Raw genomic sequence first — 21,705 nt, 5'->3', positions numbered from 1 at the left:
AACTGTAACACCATATGAAATGTAACCCCACCCCCAAATAGAAGCAGATGGAAGAACAGACTGGACAGCAGATCTTGGAAAGGTGCAGATGTAGCAGAGTTGTTGTTATAGGTGACTTCAACTTCCCAAATATTGATTGGAATCTCCTTAGTGCAGGTGATGTGGATGGAGCAGATTTTGTCATTGTGTCCAGGAAGGATTCTTGACTCAATATGTAGATAGGCCTACTAGGGGGGAGACCATATTGGATTTGGTGCTCAAGAACAAGCCAGGCCAGGTGTCAGATCTCTTGGTGGGACAGCATTTCAGTAACAGTGACTACCACTGCCTCACCTTTACCATATCCATGGGGAGGGATAGGAACAGATCATCTGGGAAGGTATTTAATTGGGTGAGGGGAAATTATAATGCTATTAGAATGGAGCTGTGGAGTATAAATTGGGAACAATTATTCTACGGGAAATGCACAAAGGAAATGTGGCTGTTTAAGGAGCACTTGTTGCAAGTATTGGATAACTTTGTCCCACTGAGACAGGCAAGTAATTGTAAGGTAAAGGAGCCATGGATTACAAGAGAAGAGGAACTTTTCGTCAAGAGGGAGAAGGAAGCTTACTTAAGTTTGAGGAGGAGGGCTTATGCCCGAAACGTCGATTCTCCTGTTCCTTGGATGCTGCCTGACCTGCTGCGCTTTTCCAGCAACACATTTTCAGCTCTTAAGTTTGAGGAAGCAAGGATCTGGCACAGCTTTAGAGGATTACAGGGTAGCTAGGAAAAAAAAACTCAAAAGTGGACTGAGGAGAGGTAGGAAGGAGCATGAAAAAGCCTTGGCAGGAAGACTTAGGGAAAACCCAAAGGCGTTCTACACTCACGTGAGGAATAAGAGAATGATCTGAGAGGGGGTAGGGCCGATCAGGGATAGTGGAGGGAACTTGTGCCTGGAGTCTGAAGACGGGTGGCTCTAAATGAGTTTTTTTCCTTCAGTATTCACTAGAGAGAGGGACCTTGTTGATAGTGAGAACACCATGGATCAGGTTAAGAGGCTTGAACAGTTTGATATTAAGGGAGTGGATGTTCTAGAAATTCTGGAAAGCATCAAGATAGATAACTCCGCATGGCTGACTAGATATATCCAAGTTTACTGTGGGAAGTGAGGAATGAGATTTCTGCACCTCTGGTGAAGATCTTTGCATCCTCATTCTCCACTGGAGTAGAACCGGCTGACTGGAGGGAGGCAAATGTTGTTTCTCTGTTCAAGAAAGGAAATAGGAATTCCTGGGAATTACAGACCAGTCAGTCTTACATCTGTGGTAACAAGGTACTGGAAAGGATTCTGAGAGATAGGATTTATGACTATTTGGAAAAACATAGTTTGATTAAAGATAGTCAGCATGGCTTTGTTAGGGGCAGGTCATGCCTCACAAGCCTTATTGAGTACTTTGAGGAGGTGATGAGACAAGTTGATGAAGGTTGAACAGTGGATGTGATGTATATGGATTTCAGTAAGGCATTTGAATAAGGTTCCCCACAGTAGACTCATTCAGAAAGCTAGAAGGTATGGGATACAGAATTGGCTGGCCAAACGAAGACAGAGAGTGGTAGTGGATGGAAAGTATTCTGCCTGAATGTTGATCACCAGTGGTGTTCCATAGGGATCTGTTCTTTGGCCTCTACTCTTTGTAGTTTTTACACATGACTTGGATGAAGAAGTGGAAGGGTGGGTTAGTAAGTTTGCTGATGACACAAAGGTCGGTGGTGTTGTAGATAGTGTCAGGGGCTGTAACAAGACACTGACAGGATACAGAGTTGTTTTAGATTACTTACAGTGTGGAAACAGGCCCTTCAGCCCAACAAGTCCACACCGACCCGCCGAAGCGTAACCCACCCATACCCCTACATTTACCCCTTACCTAACACTACGGGCAATTTAGCATGGGTGCAAACTCCACACAGTCAGTCGCCTGAGGCGGGAATTGAACCCGGGTCTCTGGCGCTGCGAGGCAGCAGTGCTAACCACTGTACCACCGTGCCGCCCACTGGGCTGAGAAGTTCAGATGGAGTTCAACCTGGATAAATGCAAAGTGATTCATTTTGGAAGGTTGAATTTGAATGCTAAATACAGGATTAAAGACAGGATTCTTGGCAGTGTGGAGGACCAGTAGGATCTTGGGGTCCATATACATAGATTCCTCAAAGTTGCCACCCAAGCTGAGCGGATTGTTAAGAAGGCATATTGTGTTTTGGCTTTCATTAATAGGGGATTAAGTTGGAGAGCTGGGAGGTTTTGCTGAAGCTCTATAACACCCTGGTTAGACCATAATTGGAGTACTATGTTGAGTTCTGGTCACCTCATTATTAGAAGGATGCAGATGCTTTAGAGAGGTGCAAAGGAGATTTACCAGGGTGCTGCCTGAATTGGAGGGCTTGTCTTATGAAGAGAGGTTGGGTGAGCTCAGGCTTTTCACACTGGAGAGAAGAAAGAAGAGAGATGACTTGATAGCGGTGTACAAGGTAATGAGAGGCATAGATTGAGTAGACAGCCGGAGACTTTTCGCCAGGATAGAAATGGCTGTCATGGAAGGTGATAATTTTAAGGTGATTGAAGGAAGGTATAGGGGACATGCCAAAGGTAGGTTCTTTACACAGAGAGTGGTGGGTGTGTGGAATGCACTGCCAGTGATGGTCATAGAGTCAGAGACATTAGGGGCATTTAAGCGACCACTGGACAAGCACACAGATGACAGTAAATTGAGGGGTGTGTAGGTTAGGTTGATCTTAAATTAAGATAAAAGCTCAGCACAACGTCGTGGGCTGAAGGGCCTTTACTGTGCTGTAACTGTTCTATGTTCTATGTTCTAAAAGCATGGGGATATGTTGTAATTAACAACACACACAATACCTCATTCTCCCTGTGCATTGGCAGATTCTCAATAAGTTATTTCCTTTCACTGTTTTCATGCAAAACCTGTGAAAAGTAAAATATTCTTCTTTCTGTTTCAGGGTGGTTAGTACAAAGGCATCCTGCCTTTGATAGAATTCCAAATATATGCATGCCTCATTGAACTGAAAACTTCACAAGAATATTTCATCTATCAGCAAAGTAAACAAGTAGAGTCAGTTACAAGTTGGTATCATCTCTGACTAATTGCCTGCCAACCAGTTTAGTGCTTAATTGTCTAAAAACTCAAATTTACAAGGCAGTAATACAATGTGATCAAAGGAACTTAGGAAGTAGAAATGGCCATTCATACCCTCCAATTCACACCGTTAGCCACATCTGGTTTCAGTCGGCGATTTGATCATTTTTCATCTTTTTCAGCATGTACCCATATCTTTTTACTTTCCGCTGAATCAGTAATTGACCCAATTCCCTTTTGAATACTTCAACTAAGTCAGCATTTACTACACTAGATGCCAGCCTATTCCATAAATCAAAAACTCCAAGCGTGAAGAAGTTATCCCTGATATCTAGTTGAGACCTCTTCAGATTCCAATCATGTCCTCTGATTTTTATATGTTAATTTGGCAAATAATGCCTCTCTCAACATTGCCATTATCAGTTCCCTTTATCATTGCTTCAGGAATTTAAATTTGCCCTGTTCTTTAATCCTTTAGAGTTGTTGATTTATGAAATAAACTATTACCAGCTGTGGGTTTCAGACATTTTATATGCAGAATAATGAATTGTTGGGAGTGAGTTGTAGGCTGCAATCTGATAAGAGCCTCCAATGATTTACTCAGAGAATAATGGTTCCTTGGAAAAGATTCATATGCAAACTCCAAATCTTAAATGGGGTTGGTTTTATAACTGGCAAATTGAGATAGTTAACACCAGCCTACTCTGAAAATGTAAATGCTGGTTACTGAGGAACATCTGCATGGATTAAAACTCTTATTAAAAAAAAACTAATCTTTATTGTCAAACATGATCGGTGATGCAAAAATATCATAGCACCGCACATCATTGACTCTGCCTCTGTGTACAACGACAGCAGTCTTGCATGGAAATTTCAGTTGCTTTCAGCTCTTAAAGCACTCACTAGTTTGAACAAGTTGAACATATGTTTCTGTTTTAAAGCAAGGGTTGAGAAAGCCAATACTTGTGTAACATTAGGTTGTAAGTGAAATTGGGAATTGTACATACATTTTGTTTTATTTGGGGGTGGGAGCGCACGGCTTGTGCAAAATCAAATCAATTCAACATTGTTCACCCTGGTCATGCTGTGTTATGAATAGACTAGAACATGATGATGCTGTCAATTGCAGCACTATAGCAAGCAGCCTGCTGCTTTAGTGCTAATCCATGAGCCTCTTATTGTGGTTTTAGGGCAGACAGGAGGAATATAACAGATTCTTAAGTAATTTGCAATTTTGCCCACCAAAGAACATTTAATTTGATTTAAAGACTGCATTTTATGTTAATTCCGTATTCCAGCTTCACTCAGAGATCTATGATGAAAAGCAGTTCCCAATTTTGACTCTGTAGAAACAGGATTCTTGTTAAACCATTTATGGGTATGTCCAGTAGTGTCCTTCCTCCCCAGCTCAAGAACAAGGCATTTGTTAACTTTGGGAAGGTGAAAAATTAAATAATGAAAGAAAAATGCAATGGATAATGCTGCTTAATGCTGACTGTGATAGTGTTGGAAACTTGGCATTTGTTTCTCACTAAAGTTTCTCACTAAGCTGTGTAGATTAGGTTGCCAACTCAGGTTTGATGCTTTCCCTGGAAATATTATTGATCAACTTATTACCCCCAAACTCCTTTTCCCCCATATTATTTTATTCACAATGAATGAATGTAAAAAAAACACACAATTTGCTTGAATTAGTTTTTTCCTAGGATTATGCTCATAACCTGTGTCCAAGAGCTTAACATAATTCCCTTGGAGATTCCAGGGCACTTGTTGAGGGTTGCCAAACTTGAGTTTGACTGAGAAAAGCCAACATTTAAATGCAGTCACTACATATGTCATTTTGCCACCTTTCTTGCCTAGGTCCTGATTTTACTTAATGCATTTCACACAATGACAGTGGGAGCTTATCTGATATTCAAAGAGACTTATTTCTGCAAAATCAAGATAGAATAACATTCCATGCAAATTTCATGATGGGATTACCCAGACAAAATTCAGTTATTGAGTTCGTAGACAAGTGCAGAGGCATTTACTGATACATCTTGCCAGAAATGACACTTCTTTAATCAATAATTCCTGGGAATCCATTATTAATAGCAATTTCATAATGATAGCTATTTACAAAACACTGGCTTGCTAATGCATACAGGAAACCAGAAAACCTCTCAATGAAGTTGTTGTGAGCACATACTAATGATTAATGTGGGTAGCCAAAATTCGTTCTTGGCAGAAATGGCCAACAATAATTCTGGTTTTCCCTTATACACTGGATATCAAATACTTTCAAAATTTTAGGAATCAAGAATCAGTCCTACTGAACAATCTGAAGAATGAATTTATTCTACATTGTCAAACAGTCTAAAATTAATTGACATAGTTATCAACATTAACTTAAAAGCTCCATTCTAAATTTGAAAAGAGAGCTTTTTACCTTCAATATCATCATTATTCTTTAGCAGATAGAGGAATAACATTTTCAATAGCTATGAATTTTCAGAAAGGTTGCTATTCAAGGATTTCAGTTACCTACACCAAACAGATGAATTTTAATTCTAGGAAAGTAACTTATCTTAAAGAAAGTTTTGTTTTTATGTTCCTCTTCACTGTTCTTCTATGTCTGTCTCCTACTGGTAACCTTATTTCACAAACCACTACTTGGCTAAAATTCAACAAGTCACCTGCTGCCAAGTATCTGTGGGGGGGGTTTCTACAACCAACGTTGAAAGACTTCCAAAAAGAAGATTAGTTGACCTGTCTTCTGATTCTTTCTTTCCTTTCTGGGAAGATTCCTTGTCTTCACCTTGGGACTCTTTCTTTAATCCCTTTCATAACCCCCTCACCCACCTCCCCAGTCCCGAGCATCCCTACAGCCTGCCTGCGATAGGAACCAGAACTGAAATCAATGCTATTAAAAGTTTAAACAATAAGATTGATTGTTAGGTCAGTGACAAAAGAAATACATTGCAGATCTGTAGAAATAGGCCAGTGTTAAATCTGAGATACGCACCAATGAAATATGCCAGGAGTATAGCCAGTACCACTGAAGCAGCGATAGCACACAAGGCAGCACATTTCCAGCTACAGTACTTCGATGGCTTCTTAAGTTTAAAAGCATTTCGGGAGAAGGTGCTTCGCGGCAAAAGGCGTGGAGGTGGAGAGTAGACAGTACCAGAGGTTAAAGGATAGCCAGGCGTGGACGTACTGAACAAAGGTGTTGTCCCAGATGAAGTCTTAAAAAGGAAATGCCTGAAAGAGAGAAAGGAAAGAAGCTTACAGTATAGTCTACCCAATCGCCGAAAAGTTCTTTTGTTTCTTGCTTGACTAGTCAGAAGAGTATACCAGATACATGCCATGCCATCTCCAAATTTTAAAGAATGACTTTTCCACCTTTTTTTCTTATAAATTTTCACTTCTGTTTCTAGTATGACTCCTGACCAATCAGCACAATCCTTTGAGAAATAAACACTTGAATTTGAAAATCGTAAACATTGTAATTTGGAATTTTTGCTCCACTGGTCAAGGTTTGCACTTATATGCAGTGTAACAAAATCGTAAAGCTTGCAGTTATACACATATTCACATTTTATCCAATTTACAGAGAGACTTGCCTTCGAACATGAAAGTCAAGAACATCTACGAACAGGAAATAGAGTTGTAATGCCATTGTGAGCACTTCATTTTGATTTCTGTATCAGGAATGGTCGTCCTTATTGCACACTGTTGGGCAAGAGCCCAAAGACAGCAGGATTGAAATTCATTGGGCAAAGAGTTGCATGTAACATCTTGCTCATAACTTGTAATGGCACGCAGTTGCTTTCTAGATATTTACATAGCCAGCTGAAACAAAAAAGAAGGCTGTTGCTGGTGCCAACTAATCTCACACCTGTAAACTGGAGCTGATAGACATAGATTTTTTTAATTGGGTAAGGCATAACAAGATGAGTCGATGGAGTTACGATACACTATAACCACAATCTAATTGAGTAGCAGAGTGACCTGGAGGGCTGAATGGTGCACTGTTGTTTCTTTGCCCTTATTAATAAACATTGATATGATTTACCTGAAGGAAGTTGACTGCTCACTAATGAACATCTCAGTCTGACATCTGGAGGATCAGCAAATCCTTTTATGCCACAAGTCATGACACAAAGCCCACAGATCATGTGGCCTACCAGTTGTTCCTGTCATCTATCATGGAGGTCTTAGACAACAGCACATGGGAAAGGATGGACTAGCCATTATCTGTTGTTGAGCTGACCAAGGCCCTCGAGTCCTCAGAAAAGAAAGAACTCCCAGAACAAATGGCTTAGTGGCTAAGTTACACTCAGTTCTGAGGAACTTGGTTGGCCATGACCCGCTGGAGGTGTACAACAGTATGTTTCTGGCAGATAGCATGTGCAAATCCATGAGGAAAGATATCATCACCCTCATCTACAAGCGGAAGGGGGAGAAGGAGGAAATTAGAAATTGGTGATGAGTTGCACTGTTAAATGTGGATGCCAAAATCCTGTCTAAGGTTACTGCCAACTGGGTCAGGTCTGCTCTGGGATCTGTGATTCACCCTGACCAAACCTGCGGTGTACCGGGCTGAACGAGCTCCGAGAGCCTCACGCTCCTCAGGGGTATGATGGCCTACATGCAGGACGGGGGGGTGGATGCCTGCCTCATCAGGCTTTCAATACAATATTGTGCACACACTTGTGGGACGTGCTGTCCAAAATGGGCTTTGGGAAGGGAATCTGCAATTGGATCAGCCAGCTCTTCACCAACTTCAGTGAGAATGTTTCAATCAATGGGTGGGATCAGGAATCTTCCTGATCACATCCAGAATCAGGCAGGGCTGCCTACTCTCTCCTGCCTTGTTTCTGTGTTGTATACAGCGGTTTGCTAGTCCATCAGGAAGGATGTGAGCCTGAGAGGGGTGACTATTCCAGGCAGCGGAGGCCTGCAGGTCAAAGTCTCCCAGTACATGGATGATGTCTCTTTTCTGCATAAATTCGCTGTCAGTGTGCAGACTCTGTAACCAGTTTGAACTGACTCCGGGAGCCAAAGTAAACCAAGAAAAAGTGAGGCCATGTTCTTTGGGAACTGGGCTGATTGATTCTTTAGCCTTTTCACTGTCAGGACAGATTACCTGAAGATGCTAGGAACGTGGTTTTGAGAGGCTGGGGCACGCGCAAAAACTTAGGAGGAGTGTGTCACCAACATGAGGCAGAAACTGGGCTTATGGGAGCAGCACATCCTCTCCACTGTGGATAAAAACCTAGTCATCAGGTCTGAGGCACACTCTCTCTCTGTTGTGGTATGTGGCACAGGTCTAGCCCATTCCCAGAACTTGCGCTGTTGCAGTCACCTGAGCCGTCTTTCGTTTTATCTGGAGGTGTAAGATGAACATGACCACAGATCTCTGGATAAGGATGGAACATGAACATACACAATGCTGCCTTCATTCTGATGGCTACCTTTGTATATGGCTGTGTCAAGCTGAGTGTAGACCTTCAGTATGCAAACACCTAGTCTCACTACGTACTGAGGTTCTACCTGCCTCCAATGGGACTGGCCTCATTGCCTTGGAATGTTCAAAGTGGTTGGACTGTTCCGTGTCACCTGTGCTAGATGGACACATTTGCAAAGATAAACAGCTTTTACCACAAGTCCATCAGGAAGTGGTCAGCATGTAGTGTCCTCGAGACCCTGTGAGAAAAGGTGGATTCTGTTGCGTGGTTCCCTGAGCAGAACGTCAAAGTCACTTGGCAGAATGCCTCATCACCAGAACTTTCCAACAAGCACCAAGACATCGCTCGACTGGTGGTGAGAAGGGCACTACCTGAAAGATCCTTCATGTATGCCCGGAAGTGGCTGTGGTGGTGGGGTGGGGGGTAGTGATTGTCACACATCTCCTACTGGAATGCGCCTTTGCAAAGGAAGTCTGGAGAAAGATGCAGTGGTTTTTGTTGCTATTCAGGCCAAACAGCTCTGTGATGCAGGACTCTGTGCTCTATGGTGTGTTCCCTGGGACACACACTGAGGAAAACATTGACTGCACCTGGAAGACCATCAACTCGTGAAAGATGCTCTTTCCTTTACTCGAAACTTGTTGGTATTCCAGAGTAAGAAGGTGACATCGACTGAATGTTGCAGACTGAGTGTTACATTCTAAAGTCAACGTCTATGTGCTGAGGGGTGCACTAAAGCATGGGGCAGCTGCGGCCAAGGCACAATGGGGGAAGACCACTGTCTAAGGTCTTTCTGCTGAAGTACAATGGGGGTCCATTCAATTATTGGACTCATCCATTGCCTCAAATATATGTAAATATAGTCTTGTCTGAGTAAGAAATGCCTTTGGTTTGTTTGTTGAATAGAGTCAAACTTCAATGTTTATTTGTTTCTTCATATACTGCTGTACAGAACCAAACTCTTTCGTGACTACACAGGTATTTAAAGATATTTTTATAATAATGTATATTTTTTGAAGTATAAAAATAATTTTGTAGATAAAAATTGCTCTTGTCTAGTTTGTTGAATATCATTGTTTTTAACTAAATCAATTGAAATATGTGAAGGGTATTTGCTACATAGTCATTAACATTGAGAACATGTTCTACAAATTCTGAAAGTGGAGTTCAACATATCAGTGAACAATCATAATGTTCTTGCAAACTTCACAAGCAAAACCTTCTGCATCCATTAATCACTATGCAACGTGACAAGGTCACATGTACAGAGAACATGTTCCCATGTTAATTTTGTAGTGTTACTTTGTGATGTGAGGCTCTTCTGAATATTTTGCCTCTCCTTAGAATGATATCCCTTCAAGTTTAGTTGGCTGCTTGCATGAACATGGTGTTAACAAAACCTGGAAACTAATCACGATACTGACAGATTTTGTTTGTGACAAACATTAGTTGTGGATTTTCTGCCATTATATACACACAAGATGCCAATGAATTCTAGAACAAGTTGATATCCAGATTAATTGATCTGCACTGTGGTCAGCTCATTAGCCCGTAATATTGATTGACCACCAAACCAGTCACAAAGCAGGCATTCTCAGTATTATGCATAGTGTAAGAAACATCAAAAACGCTTTGTAATTGATCAAGTCCTGAAGAAGGGCTGATGCCCGAAATGTCGATTCTCCTGTTCCTTGGATGCTGCCTGACCTGCTGCGCTTTTCCAGCAACACATTTTCAGCAATTGATCAAGTCCATTTGGTTCACAGCTTCTGCATAGCTTGGCCCAACACGGACACCATCCCATAATCTCAAAGCAATGTTCAACAAAATTTGGTATGATTGTAAAGGAATCATCAAACAGCCAATCATCAGCAGGTCTCCATTGTTCAATGCTGGCTGATTGTCTTCCACAGATGACATTTGCTTGGTACAGAATGGATTATTAAATAAATATCCTACAGTTAATCCCATTCATTGCCCAATATTTATCTGACTTTCCTTTGTCATCAAGACAATGGTAATGGTATTTGCTAAAGAAAGAACTCCCATTGCACAGTTTGGTTTGAAACAAGTTAATAACTATTTTCATGCTCGCTGTAAAGCTTAAAACAAGATTTGTATTTCTGCACTTCTAAAAGCTGGATCATTTTTTCCTCAATCTTTTACTGCTTGACGTTGAATAGTATCAGACTGCTCTGACTTAGAACCTTATTCACTGGAGCCAGCCAAGTTGTTTTGTCACTTCCCAAATTTTAGAAATTGTTTTACTTCTCACATCTGTGTTTTTTAGATAACTGCTGAGAGACAGGTGTATTAGCAATGTTGCATGATTTCATTTGGTGCTGTCTATTATATTAAATAATTTCAGATGCGTGAGCACGGGCCCTGGTTTTTTGAGCGACTTGCAATACTTACCAGCAGTCTTTACTTCCCAAAAATAGGTTGTGGATATCATTTGGGGGCTCACAGTTGTTCATATATGAAGGAGCAGATTGCGGTAGTTCTATAATGCAGTGATTATCAAATTTATGAGGACTCTTGTGGTGCCGTGTTAGCCTCCATACCTGTGAGCCAGGAGACCCACATTAAAGTTCCACCTGATCCAGAGATGTGTCAAAACATCCCTGAATAGGTTGGTTTGGAGAAAAGAAACCTTCACCCTCAAAGCCTTTAGAGAGAGGGGGGTACTGTAGGCGTGGGACTGAAAATGTACTTGTTGATTGGAGATGCACGAAATATAACTTTTATAATTTTTATCTCAATCAATGCCCGAGTTGTAACACCAGTATTTGTGGGAGAATGAACAGCAAGGTTTTCAAAGACTTAGACAGAATAAATGGAAAGAAGGATTGTATGTTACCCTGTCCCTTGGTGTGGGAAGGCCAAGGCTCAGGAAGCAACAGGAAGAAGTAAAAGTAGAGGTTAATGTTAGGAATATGATATATGTTAGCAATGCTCACGTACTTTGACAGCTGACAGTTGAGATTGAATGGGGGTCTCACCCTCACATTTGCCAACAGTGAGACTGGCTCAGGGATATTTCCAAAAGCTGTACTTTGAAATGGTTAAAGTAAAAGGGGTCAAAACAGGTTGCTTCTTCAAAGTTGCTTCTTTATGGGCGGCACGGTGGCACAGTGGTTAGCACTGCTGCCTCACAGCTCCAGAGACCTGGGTTCAATTCCCGCCTCAGGCGACTGACTGTGTGGAGTTTGCACATTCTCCCCGTGTCTGCGTGGGTTTCCTCTGGGTGCTCCGGTTTCCTCCCACAGTCCAAAGATGTGCAGGTCAGGTGAATTGGCCATGCTAAATTGCCCGTAGTGTTAGGTAAAGGGTAAATGTAGGGGGTATGGGTGGGTTGCGCTTCGGCGGGGCGGTGTGGACTTGTTGGGCCGAAGGGCCTGTTTCCACACTGTAAGTAATCTAATCTAATCTAAGTAGGATGCCCTTCAGGATGGTTATTTGTGGTCAATACTGAATGGGGACTGCCTATGTCTTTGGAACATGGAGATCCAGATTCCAATGGTACACTGGACTGCCAGGGGAGACTATCTTGATGGAGTGAGTAGCCTTCCCACATGACAGGAGAAAGTGAGGACTGCAAATGCTGGAGAGTCAGAGTCAAAAATGTGACATTGGAAAAGCACAACAGGTCAGGCAGCATCTGAGGAGCAGGAAAGTTGACATTTTGGGCATAAACCCTTCATCAGGAATGTGGCAGGGGAAGGGGGCTGAGAGATAAATAGGAGGGTGGGGGTGGGGTTGGGGGAAAGGTAGCTGGGAAGGCTATAGGTAGATGTAAGTGGGGATGACTGTGATAGGTCAGAGGAGAAAGCAGAATGGATAGGTGGGAAGGAAGATGGGCAGGTAGGACAGGGAGGGGAGATAAGGGTTTCACCAGTTTCCTTATCTCTCCTCCCTGCACCTCATCCCAGATCCAATCCTCCAACTCCACCCTCTTGAACTGTCCTACCTGTCCATCTTCCTTGCCGTTTATCCACTCCACCCTCCCGTCCGACCTATCAATATCACCCCCTAACTGCATCCACCTGTCGCCTTTCCAGCTACCTCCTCCCCAGCCCCACTCCCACCCCCATCCTCCTATTTATCTCTCAGCCCCCTTTCCCCAACGTCCTAACATTCCTGGTGAAGAACTTATGCCCAAAATGTCGACTCTCTTGCTCCTCGGATGCTGCCTGACCTTTTCCAGCGCCACACTTTTTGACTCCCCACATGGCAGGGAAGGGAAGGGACTGGTCCTCAGGTGCCAGCGAAAATCTGGCAGCCATTTAATTGTGTTTGTAATTGCTGAAATAGTTCCATGGGGAAGCAATCTAACATGTTGCTCACTGCTGAAACCCTCCCCCTGGTGGTGGAAATATATCAGGGTGCCATCCTGAAGCATTTCACTGATTTTCCCAGCCTTCCATCCTGACTCAGAGACTAGGAAAATTCTCCTTGAGATTTGAGGGTCTTCACCTTCTACTGCCATTCACTGTTTAATTCATTGCATTGCCATCACTCAACAGATATCAAGAAGGGCCGTTTATCAAAATCCACCCTAAAGTTCTTATGTAAATTCAAAGTTGTGGATGTAAGGCTTGCAATAGTGTGAAGATGATGAAGTAAGACACCACGAACTGGTTCAGTTAGTATGTCTTAGTCACAGATTCCTGGTTCAAATCCCACACCATGTCTTAAAGCACAGAAGCCAAAGATGACACTCCAGTGTAGCGTTGAAGAAGGACCAAACTGTTCTGCATGCTCCCTTTTGGATGAGATGTTAAACTGATGAGTCTGTCAGCTTGGGTGGAATGCAAAGCTTTCTGTTGAGAGGGGGAGTTTGGGCCAATATTTATCCTCTGGTCATTATCACATTGCTGTATGTGGGAATATTCTGTAGACAAATTTGCTGCTGCATTTCCTACATTACAGCAGTGATTACTGGATGTAAGTTTGCTCACTGAGCTGGAAGGTTTGTGAAAGGAGAGTGATTACTCTTCAAAAGTCTTTCACTAACTTAAAACACTTTGTGATGTCTGTTGGTCATGAAAGTACTATGTCAGCGTAAGACCTTTCTTTCTTTTTAACTTACAAGCTGAAGACCATGTACATGTCGTTCACTTTTCTTCTCTCAACACAACATGAATGTTTTTCTATTCTCATGTCAGCTACTGAAGAACAGGAACTTACAAAAATACTGGAGGAAGAGAAGAAAGACACAATAGCAATAAGAAAACATTGTCACTTGACCTCAGCTTCACAGCCAACAACCCAGGCAGCAGCATAGAAAGCATGATAGAGACTGGGATAGAGAAGGGAATCTCACATGAGATATTAGGCACATATGTGCAGGAGGTAGGGGAAGCAGGAAAGGTAGCATAGGTACCAGTTCCTTGATGGGACAGGTATCACACTGGGTCTGCAGCAGAATGTCAATATCACAAGTAATTATGGTTGCAATATAACAGATGATCTTGTTAATTGATTAATTGATGTCAAGACACATAAAAGGGGAACAGTTGAGATTGCGAGGGAGAACTATTTGACAATGATATCATTAAAAAACAAAGAAACTTGAAGCACAGAATGCTGTAGGCCCCTGAACAATATGGACCAAGGTGAGAAGTGTAGCAGAATTGCACGACAAGTCTAGAGGAATCTACCTTAACACCAAGAACAACTCATTCCATCATTTGATTAAATTCGTGGTGTCCAGCTGAGACTTTTACCAGTCAATGGTAAGTTGTCTATTTAGAGGGATTATTGCTTGTTAGCTACCTTATTAACTGCATGTCTTGCCTCAGGAGCATGCCTTTTCCGATCGTACTTCCCACAGTGAGCAAACGAGACATTGAGTATTTTTGACACAGAGGTTAGAGCGGATATGTGGTGACTTCAGCTTGCTGCTTGCTCCAAGCCACCTCCATGTTGAACTCCAGGCATGCTCTGTGGGCACCAGTGACGGACACTGCCATTTGACATGTGCCAGCCTGTAAGAACTCTTGCAACACATCTCTGATTCACTTGCATTGAAGCACTTTTGACCTTCAATGCTGTACCTAACAGCAGAACAGCAACTATCAATGGGGGTGTTGCACGAAGGACACTGTGTTCTCAGGGACACAGACCCAGCTTATGAACTGAACCAAGCTGCATCTCCTTTTCACTTGCTTTCAGAGTGCCCATTTACTTTGAGCCTACCTGGATGTTCACAGCATCCCCGCCTCTCCTGTTTCCACCTTACCTCTCTGCCAGGCTCACAATATTGCTGCATTGCTCTGTCATTTATCACAATCACAAAGCCAGGAAGCTAGTCATAGGTATCAGAATATCTCAGTGAAGGAAGATAGCCTTCAGTCAAGTGGTCCCAGCCAATAAGTCAAGGACAGCCTCTGATACCAGTCTGGGGACTTTGACATAGTCAGTCAGCTGCTCAAAGGCAGCCACAGTCAAGATCCACTCTCCTTTAAAGGTGAGAAACTGAATGCTGGGCAGCTCACTACCCATCTGGACTCTTCTTACCTTATTGGGGGCTGTTTTCCTCCTGGAACAAGAGACAGGCAGGTAATAAGGGAGATGCAAGTGTGGCACAGCTGTTAATTTTGACGCAGGTGGGCAGGTAACCCAAGCGATTGAGTTGGCAGCACAAAGACCAGGCAGAGTTAGTGATGTCAGGGCTGGAGTTGGTGACAGCAAGTGAGGGAAGATGTTGCAGACAATAGTGAGACTGGTAGAACATTGGCCTTGTTGGGAGGTAGGTGTAGAGGAGACAGAGAGTCGGTGTGAGGTATTGAAGAGAAGACGGCGGCACTTATGCTGACAGAGTGGAGGAGATCGATGAACTTCTTCCCACTCTCCTATGCACTTGTCCAGATGGTTGAGAGTGTACTGACTCAGATGGCAACCTCAGACCAGGCATCCACTGACAGATTTAGGTACAGTGGATATCCCACCTCAGCACCACCAGGGCCTCCATGTTCCTGCAAACAAAGCAAGATGCCAATTTTCCCTTGTCTGCCATGTCGCAGGCAAATATCAGGAACTCTGCCAGGCAGCTTCAGCCAGACAGTGCTTGTCCAAGTGCACAATATCCTTTTTAAAATGGTGCAGGTGCCAGGGATGCTCATCCGCTCTGGAATAGTCCAGTAGTAATGAATGGTACAATAGGGCTGGAATCAGCCAAGTGGAATGCAAAAGGGGTTAGGTAATTAATGACGAGAAAGTGAGGACTGCAGATACTGGAGATCAGAGTCGTGAGTGTGGTGCTGGAAAAGCACAGCAGGTCAGGCAGCATCGAATTCCTGATGAAGGGCTTTTGCCCGAAATGTCAATTCTCCTGATCCTCAATGCTGCCTGACCTGCTGTGCTTTTCCAGCACCACACTCTTGACTGAGATAATTAATAAGGTGAGCTTGATAAGATAAAGTGAGAAATCTCACATCGACCTCAGAGAGAGAACCCCTCCTGAAACTTTGGCAAAACTGACACTTAGCTAAAAACATCAGAATCAGCCCCTTCTAAGAGTGTGAATCTATAAACCAAGAAATCTAATGAGGACTTCACTACTACAGAGAAGGGATAATGGGTTGATCTGCATTGGGAATCCTGCCAGGAAACATGTGCTCAATATCAAGGAATATGGAAGAGTTCAGCTCAACTTGCCAGAGGGCTTTGTGCAGAACTGGGAGACAATTCTTTGCAACATTGTCAACTCGACAAACACAGCTGTGGATCCTACAAGATGAAGCAACATACGATGACTGATGCTACATTGTCTGAACAGATAAATAACTTAAAAGAAAAGGTTTGGATGGGAATGTGGGGATGGCTTGGTGGAAACTACAATAGAGAAAGGAACATGAAGTTTGGGGGAGGTGAAGGGGGAACCTAGAACAACAGGTAGAACCTGCAACTCATTCTTTCGATTGCAATGTGTAAAGATTTCCATCTCAATGTGATTTTCAATGAAAATGGATAATAGCTGTCAGAATGCCCAGAGTGAGCAGAGCAAGTTTGTTTCTTTCTTCTATGTGTGACTGAGTTCCTGTGGGTGATTTGAGGCCCTTCAAAAGGCAAATGCATTAATTAGGCCTTCAGATTCCAGATTAAATCCATCTGCAATCACAAAATTCCACAGGTACCTTATGTATTGACCAGCTGTATTGGTTACAAATCCTGGCCTTAAGACATCATGATCATGATGAAGGGCTTTTGCCCGAAACGTTGATTTTACTGCTCCTCGGATGCTGCCTGAACTGCTGTGCTTTTCCAGGACCACTCTAATCTAACCCCGACATCATGATCATGTCCCCGATGATGACAAAGAAATCCTACTAATTTTTAGTTTAATTGGGCTGCATAGATGAATTGAGCCAAAGGGCCTGTTTCCATGCTGTAAACCTCTATGACTCTAATCTCTGTGAAGCAGAAATGATCGCAGTCAACTTTTAAACAATCATTTATGATCCACAATTCCCATTTACAGTCCAAGGTCTATTGGCTTCACAAGGACTGGGAGCTGCTTTCCACTCATGTTGAACTGTAAATATCTCACAATATGCTCTTATATACAATGCTGCCTTTCTTGGTTGCTGATAGGGGTGGAGGTGGAACAAAGTTTCACCAATTCTACCACACTTAAAACCTCATACTCTCTTTGTGTGATGTGGCTTAGCTACATTGGAATGAGGTGTAATATGTCAGACAATGCAGACACTACCGTAGTCCCCCTTGTCAGATGCCTCCATACTTCATTGTATCAAGGACTATGCTAAACTCTCAATTCTATGTGCTGCCATTGCTGACTGTTCACACCATTAAGGAACTGTTTTGCTTCTTAAATTCCCCCATAGGCTTATTGGAACTATCCCCAATATATCCAGCTACAGTAGCTGTTGTCAGCGCTGCACAAGGGAAGGCACAGGGAAATTGAGGATGAACAAGGTGTCAGCAAACAACATTCCCTCTAATTTTCTTAGTCACTGTGTAAACCTCCAAGGTCAATGTGTGGCAGCAAGTTCCAGAGGTGGAAATTAATGTCAGCGTACTGACTGGCATGTGCAGAACTTCCCAGCAGCTTTGAGGGCAAGACAGCAAGCCAAGGACCAGCAGTAACCTCCGGCAGGTAACAAACAGCCTACATGTGAAGAGTTCACAAAGAAAGTACCTTCAGGATGCACAGAAGGTACGGGAGGTCCAGGGTCTCTCATACTGCATGTCATTTCTTCTGTTGCAGAACTATATCAATAGAGCTTGTGACCTAACAGGAAGCGTGGCCATCCTATCCCAGTGGCCATTAAGGAAAGCAGCAATACTTAACTTCTTATAGGACTGACTGCTTCCAAATAACTGGGGTTCATCGTGTGGGATGTTTTGATTGTCAACCCACAAATGTATCAAGGCTCTACAAGATCCCACCACTTTGTCTTGTTTCCCTGTGACAAGGTCAGTGCTACAGCCAACAGTGGCTTTGCCAACATAGCCATCTTCACCCATATTCAGGACACTCTAGATGGCATTGAGAGTGATGTACCATAACATGGATTACTTTAACAATGGAAAACATTCATTTCAGTCAATGTACAAGTTATTTGTGATCAGTGGCACCACATGTTAGAACTCCACTCCAGGTACCTTAGAAATTGCCATAAGGTTTATATTCTTGAGAACTCTTGTTCATGGCTCGGTTAAGGACTGGCTGTCTTACATGGATGCTGCTGGGAGACAATGGCTGGCTGATGGTTCCATTATGCAACTTCCTGACTGAGCTGAGCATATATACAATACATCTCATTCTTTCACCATCACGAAGCAGATGATAAGCCTCCTCAAGATGGGGTTCCAAGGCTTGGCAAGGTATGAAAAGGCCCTACTGTACAGTCCAGGCAGAGTGTGCCTCTTAATCGTTACATGCTGTGCTCTGCAAAGCTGGAGAAGGAAAAAAAATCATATATAATGGAAGATGAAGAGCTGGGGGAGTGAGTCTTTCAAGAAGGACAATGTGTACCTTGTGCAAGAGGAACAACATCTTCAACATGATTGAGTGATGGAGCACTGAGCTCAACAAGCCAGACAGGGATTTATTGACACCTGCTATCAACAGTCAACAGATTTGAGTTGAATGAAGTGATCTTTTGTTGATGTCTAGCAACTCCAAACATTCGCATTCCCAAAAGCATAAACTGCTCACTATGTTTGTTCTTTATTCAATTTTCCAGTAGTTTCCTAGAAGTTGATGTCAACAATTGTTTGAAAGAATCACAACATCTGATGCTTCTACATTCAGCAATAACAATCTATTAGCTCATCTGGAAAGATTAGGACTCCTTCAGGCAGGCTTCTCAAATAGTATCGTGCTAAGGATGGGTCAACCTCTGTTGCTTCTTTCTTGTACTTGCAGCTAAAATGACAGTCAGACTGATTCAAAGTGCCAATATATTTATAAATATGATATTCCATTTACGTGAAGTGTATTCCATGAGCTGTCAAGAGTTTTCTTTTTCTTTGTTTTCCCACCATGTGTCAGGGATCCACTGCCGTTTCAATTGAAGCCTGCCCTGGAGTGGAGCCTGCCAACCTTCAGGATTTTTGCAGATGACCTGTGGGCATTTGTGGTGAGAGAGCCAGGAAATGCTTAGGTTATACTCTTTGTAGCAGGCTGACCCTCCTCAGCTTGAACTTCCACAAGGTTGGGGATCATAGACAGGGTGGGGATGGAGGGACCGGGTATTAGATTAGATTACCTACAGTATGGAAACAGGCCCTTTGACCCAACAAGTTCACACCGACTCTGAAGAGTAACCCACCCAGACCCATTGCCCTACATTTACCCCTGACTAATGCACCTAACACTATGGGCAATTTAGCGTGGCCAATTCACCTGACCTGCACATCTTTTGAATTGTGGGAGGAAACCCACGCAGACACGGGGAGAATGTGCAAACTCCACACAGACAGTCACTCTAGACTGGAATCGAACCCAGGTCCCTGGTGCTGTGAAGTAGCAGTGTTAATCACTAAGCCACCGTGCCACCCTTAAATCTCTGGAGTGTCTTGAGAGGAGATTTCTGGAGTTCTGTATGTGGTTTCTCCTCTGTCTGGGTCAGTGCTGGCACCATCCTATTGCCTTGAGAGGAAAGGGCATCGGGAATGAGGTCAAGTTCTCCTGTCTCTCTGTCACCTTGCTCTTGGTGCTGACCAGCAGTGCAATCAATAGTGGAGTGCAGGTCTGTGTGCATTTCCAACAGCCAATGAGCACTCTGCTGGATTGGAACTCTCCACTCATCCAACATCCATCTCTTGGGGGTCATCAGGAAAAGGCACTGCTTGAGAGTCATGACTTGGCATTGTTGTCATAGGATTCAGAACTAGTCTATGGGGAGGGGGAGGGTATGGACTGGCATGAGTAAGAATGAAGGACTAATGTTTGAGAAAACAACTATGATGAACCGTTTTTAAACAACAGCACTAGGCAGCTCCTAGGCAAGCTCCAATCTGTATCCAGGCATGACTCCATCCCATAAACACCACCCCACAGAATGAAGATCCTGTTGTTCAGTTTTTTTTTACTTAAGTGGGTGTGAGAGTTTGGAAATGTCCCCACCCCATCCCGGACCTGGGGCTGAAAAATGTAAGCTTTCTTGTCAGGAATGGGCAACTGATTTTTCAATCCCATTTTGCAGCTTAAGCAGACGACTTAGCTTCTCAGGACTGGTACTGCAGAGATCACTTTCTCACCCACAGTATCCAATCTGATATAAAAACCAAAAAAGCTTTTTGAGAACTGAAGCTGTTCAGAGGAAGGGTAACTGGATCCAAAATGTTAACTCTGATTTCTCTCCACATATGCTGCGAGATCAGCTGAGCTTTTCCAGCAATTTCTGTTTTTTCGTATCTAATCTGACATCACCAGTGCAGTAGACAAGGTTAGAATAAATTGGCTGACTTGCAAATATAGGATTATGACCTATTCAAATTCTTTATCTGTTTCAATAATAACAGATTAACATAGACTAAATGCTTTCATCGAGATGTCAACAAATCATACTCAGCCCTTTAAACTTTTCATCTTTTTCATTGGACACCCCTTTTTCATGGATAGTTGTTTGTAATTTGCTGTTCCAGTATGCATTACCTTACATTTATCCATATTAAAATTCTATCCTGGTCTAGTAATTAAAGATTCTGTTGTACAATACCGAAACAGGAAAGTAAAACTCAAAGTGAAAGAAGCTGTCAGCGTAAGATTACCTTCATCATCACTCTAAAAGCTGGCCGGTTGGAAGCAGAAATAATAAAAGTACTGAAAAAACATTGTGAAGTGCATGATGAAACATTCGGCTGAGGAGAAAATTTAATTGCCTTTCACAACTAATTCTTTCAGAACGCCCGTCGGTTGATCTAATTTTTTTTTAATGCTGTAACAATGTGTTTAGTATAATTGAAATAAAAATGAATACACAACACTCAAAACACTACTCAACTCTGTCAACGTAAAGCAGAAATTAATTTATAGTGATTTATAAAATACTTTTACTGCAGTAACTCACTGTAAGCAATTACAGCTAAATATCAAAGTGTTGGCGCTTCCTTTTCCCTTTAATTTAGAGCCAATGCTTTGTTGACAAATTACTATTATTTAAATAGGTGCAGGTGTTATAATTATTTCACAGATGGTCCTTTCACCTCGAACTATAACATGAATCTAACACAAATGATGAAATGAAAGTTTCCTCTCTCAGCTGGTGTTAAAGGTCCTCTGTTAAATGAGTTTTGGGCAATTTCAATTAAGAGAGCAGGTCACAGCGCAAACTGCCATATTTGAATTTTCATTGAGCTCTAGTGAAAGAGCTGGAAAATGGAAATATCATATTGAGGATGGATTGGAGAGTCATTCAGGAGGTAGCATAAATGAAAGAAAGACTTACATTTATGGAGCACCTTTCCAAGACCTCAGGGGGTTCCAAAGTGGTTTACACCGAGTGAAGTGTAACCACTGTTATGATGTGGGAAGTGTGGCAGCAATGTAATAATCTCCTTGAATGATGTTGAATGAAGAATAAATATTGGCCAGGCCACCCATATTTAACTCTCTTGCTGTTTTTCAAAATAGTGTT

At 42.6% G+C, this 21,705-nt stretch overlaps 1 protein-coding gene across 18 annotated transcripts in view; it reads right to left on the bottom strand.

The window, feature by feature from the left end:
- LOC122556528 (teneurin-2-like) overlaps window positions 1–21,705 on the bottom strand; it is a 1,106,639-nt gene that overhangs the window by 192,245 nt on the left and 892,689 nt on the right. For all 18 annotated transcript variants that reach the window (XM_043703277.1, XM_043703278.1, XM_043703280.1 and 15 more), the window contains one exon: window positions 6,142–6,380. In XM_043703277.1, the coding sequence (XP_043559212.1) occupies window positions 6,142–6,380 (239 nt within the window). The remainder of the gene's footprint in view (window positions 1–6,141; window positions 6,381–21,705) is intronic.

This window comes from Chiloscyllium plagiosum, chromosome 14 (assembly GCF_004010195.1).
Source record: "Chiloscyllium plagiosum isolate BGI_BamShark_2017 chromosome 14, ASM401019v2, whole genome shotgun sequence".
In the NCBI taxonomy this organism is placed as follows: domain Eukaryota; kingdom Metazoa; phylum Chordata; class Chondrichthyes; order Orectolobiformes; family Hemiscylliidae; genus Chiloscyllium; species Chiloscyllium plagiosum.
The sequence above is the reverse complement of the archived record's forward strand: the minus strand, read 5'-3'. Positions and strand labels throughout refer to the sequence as shown.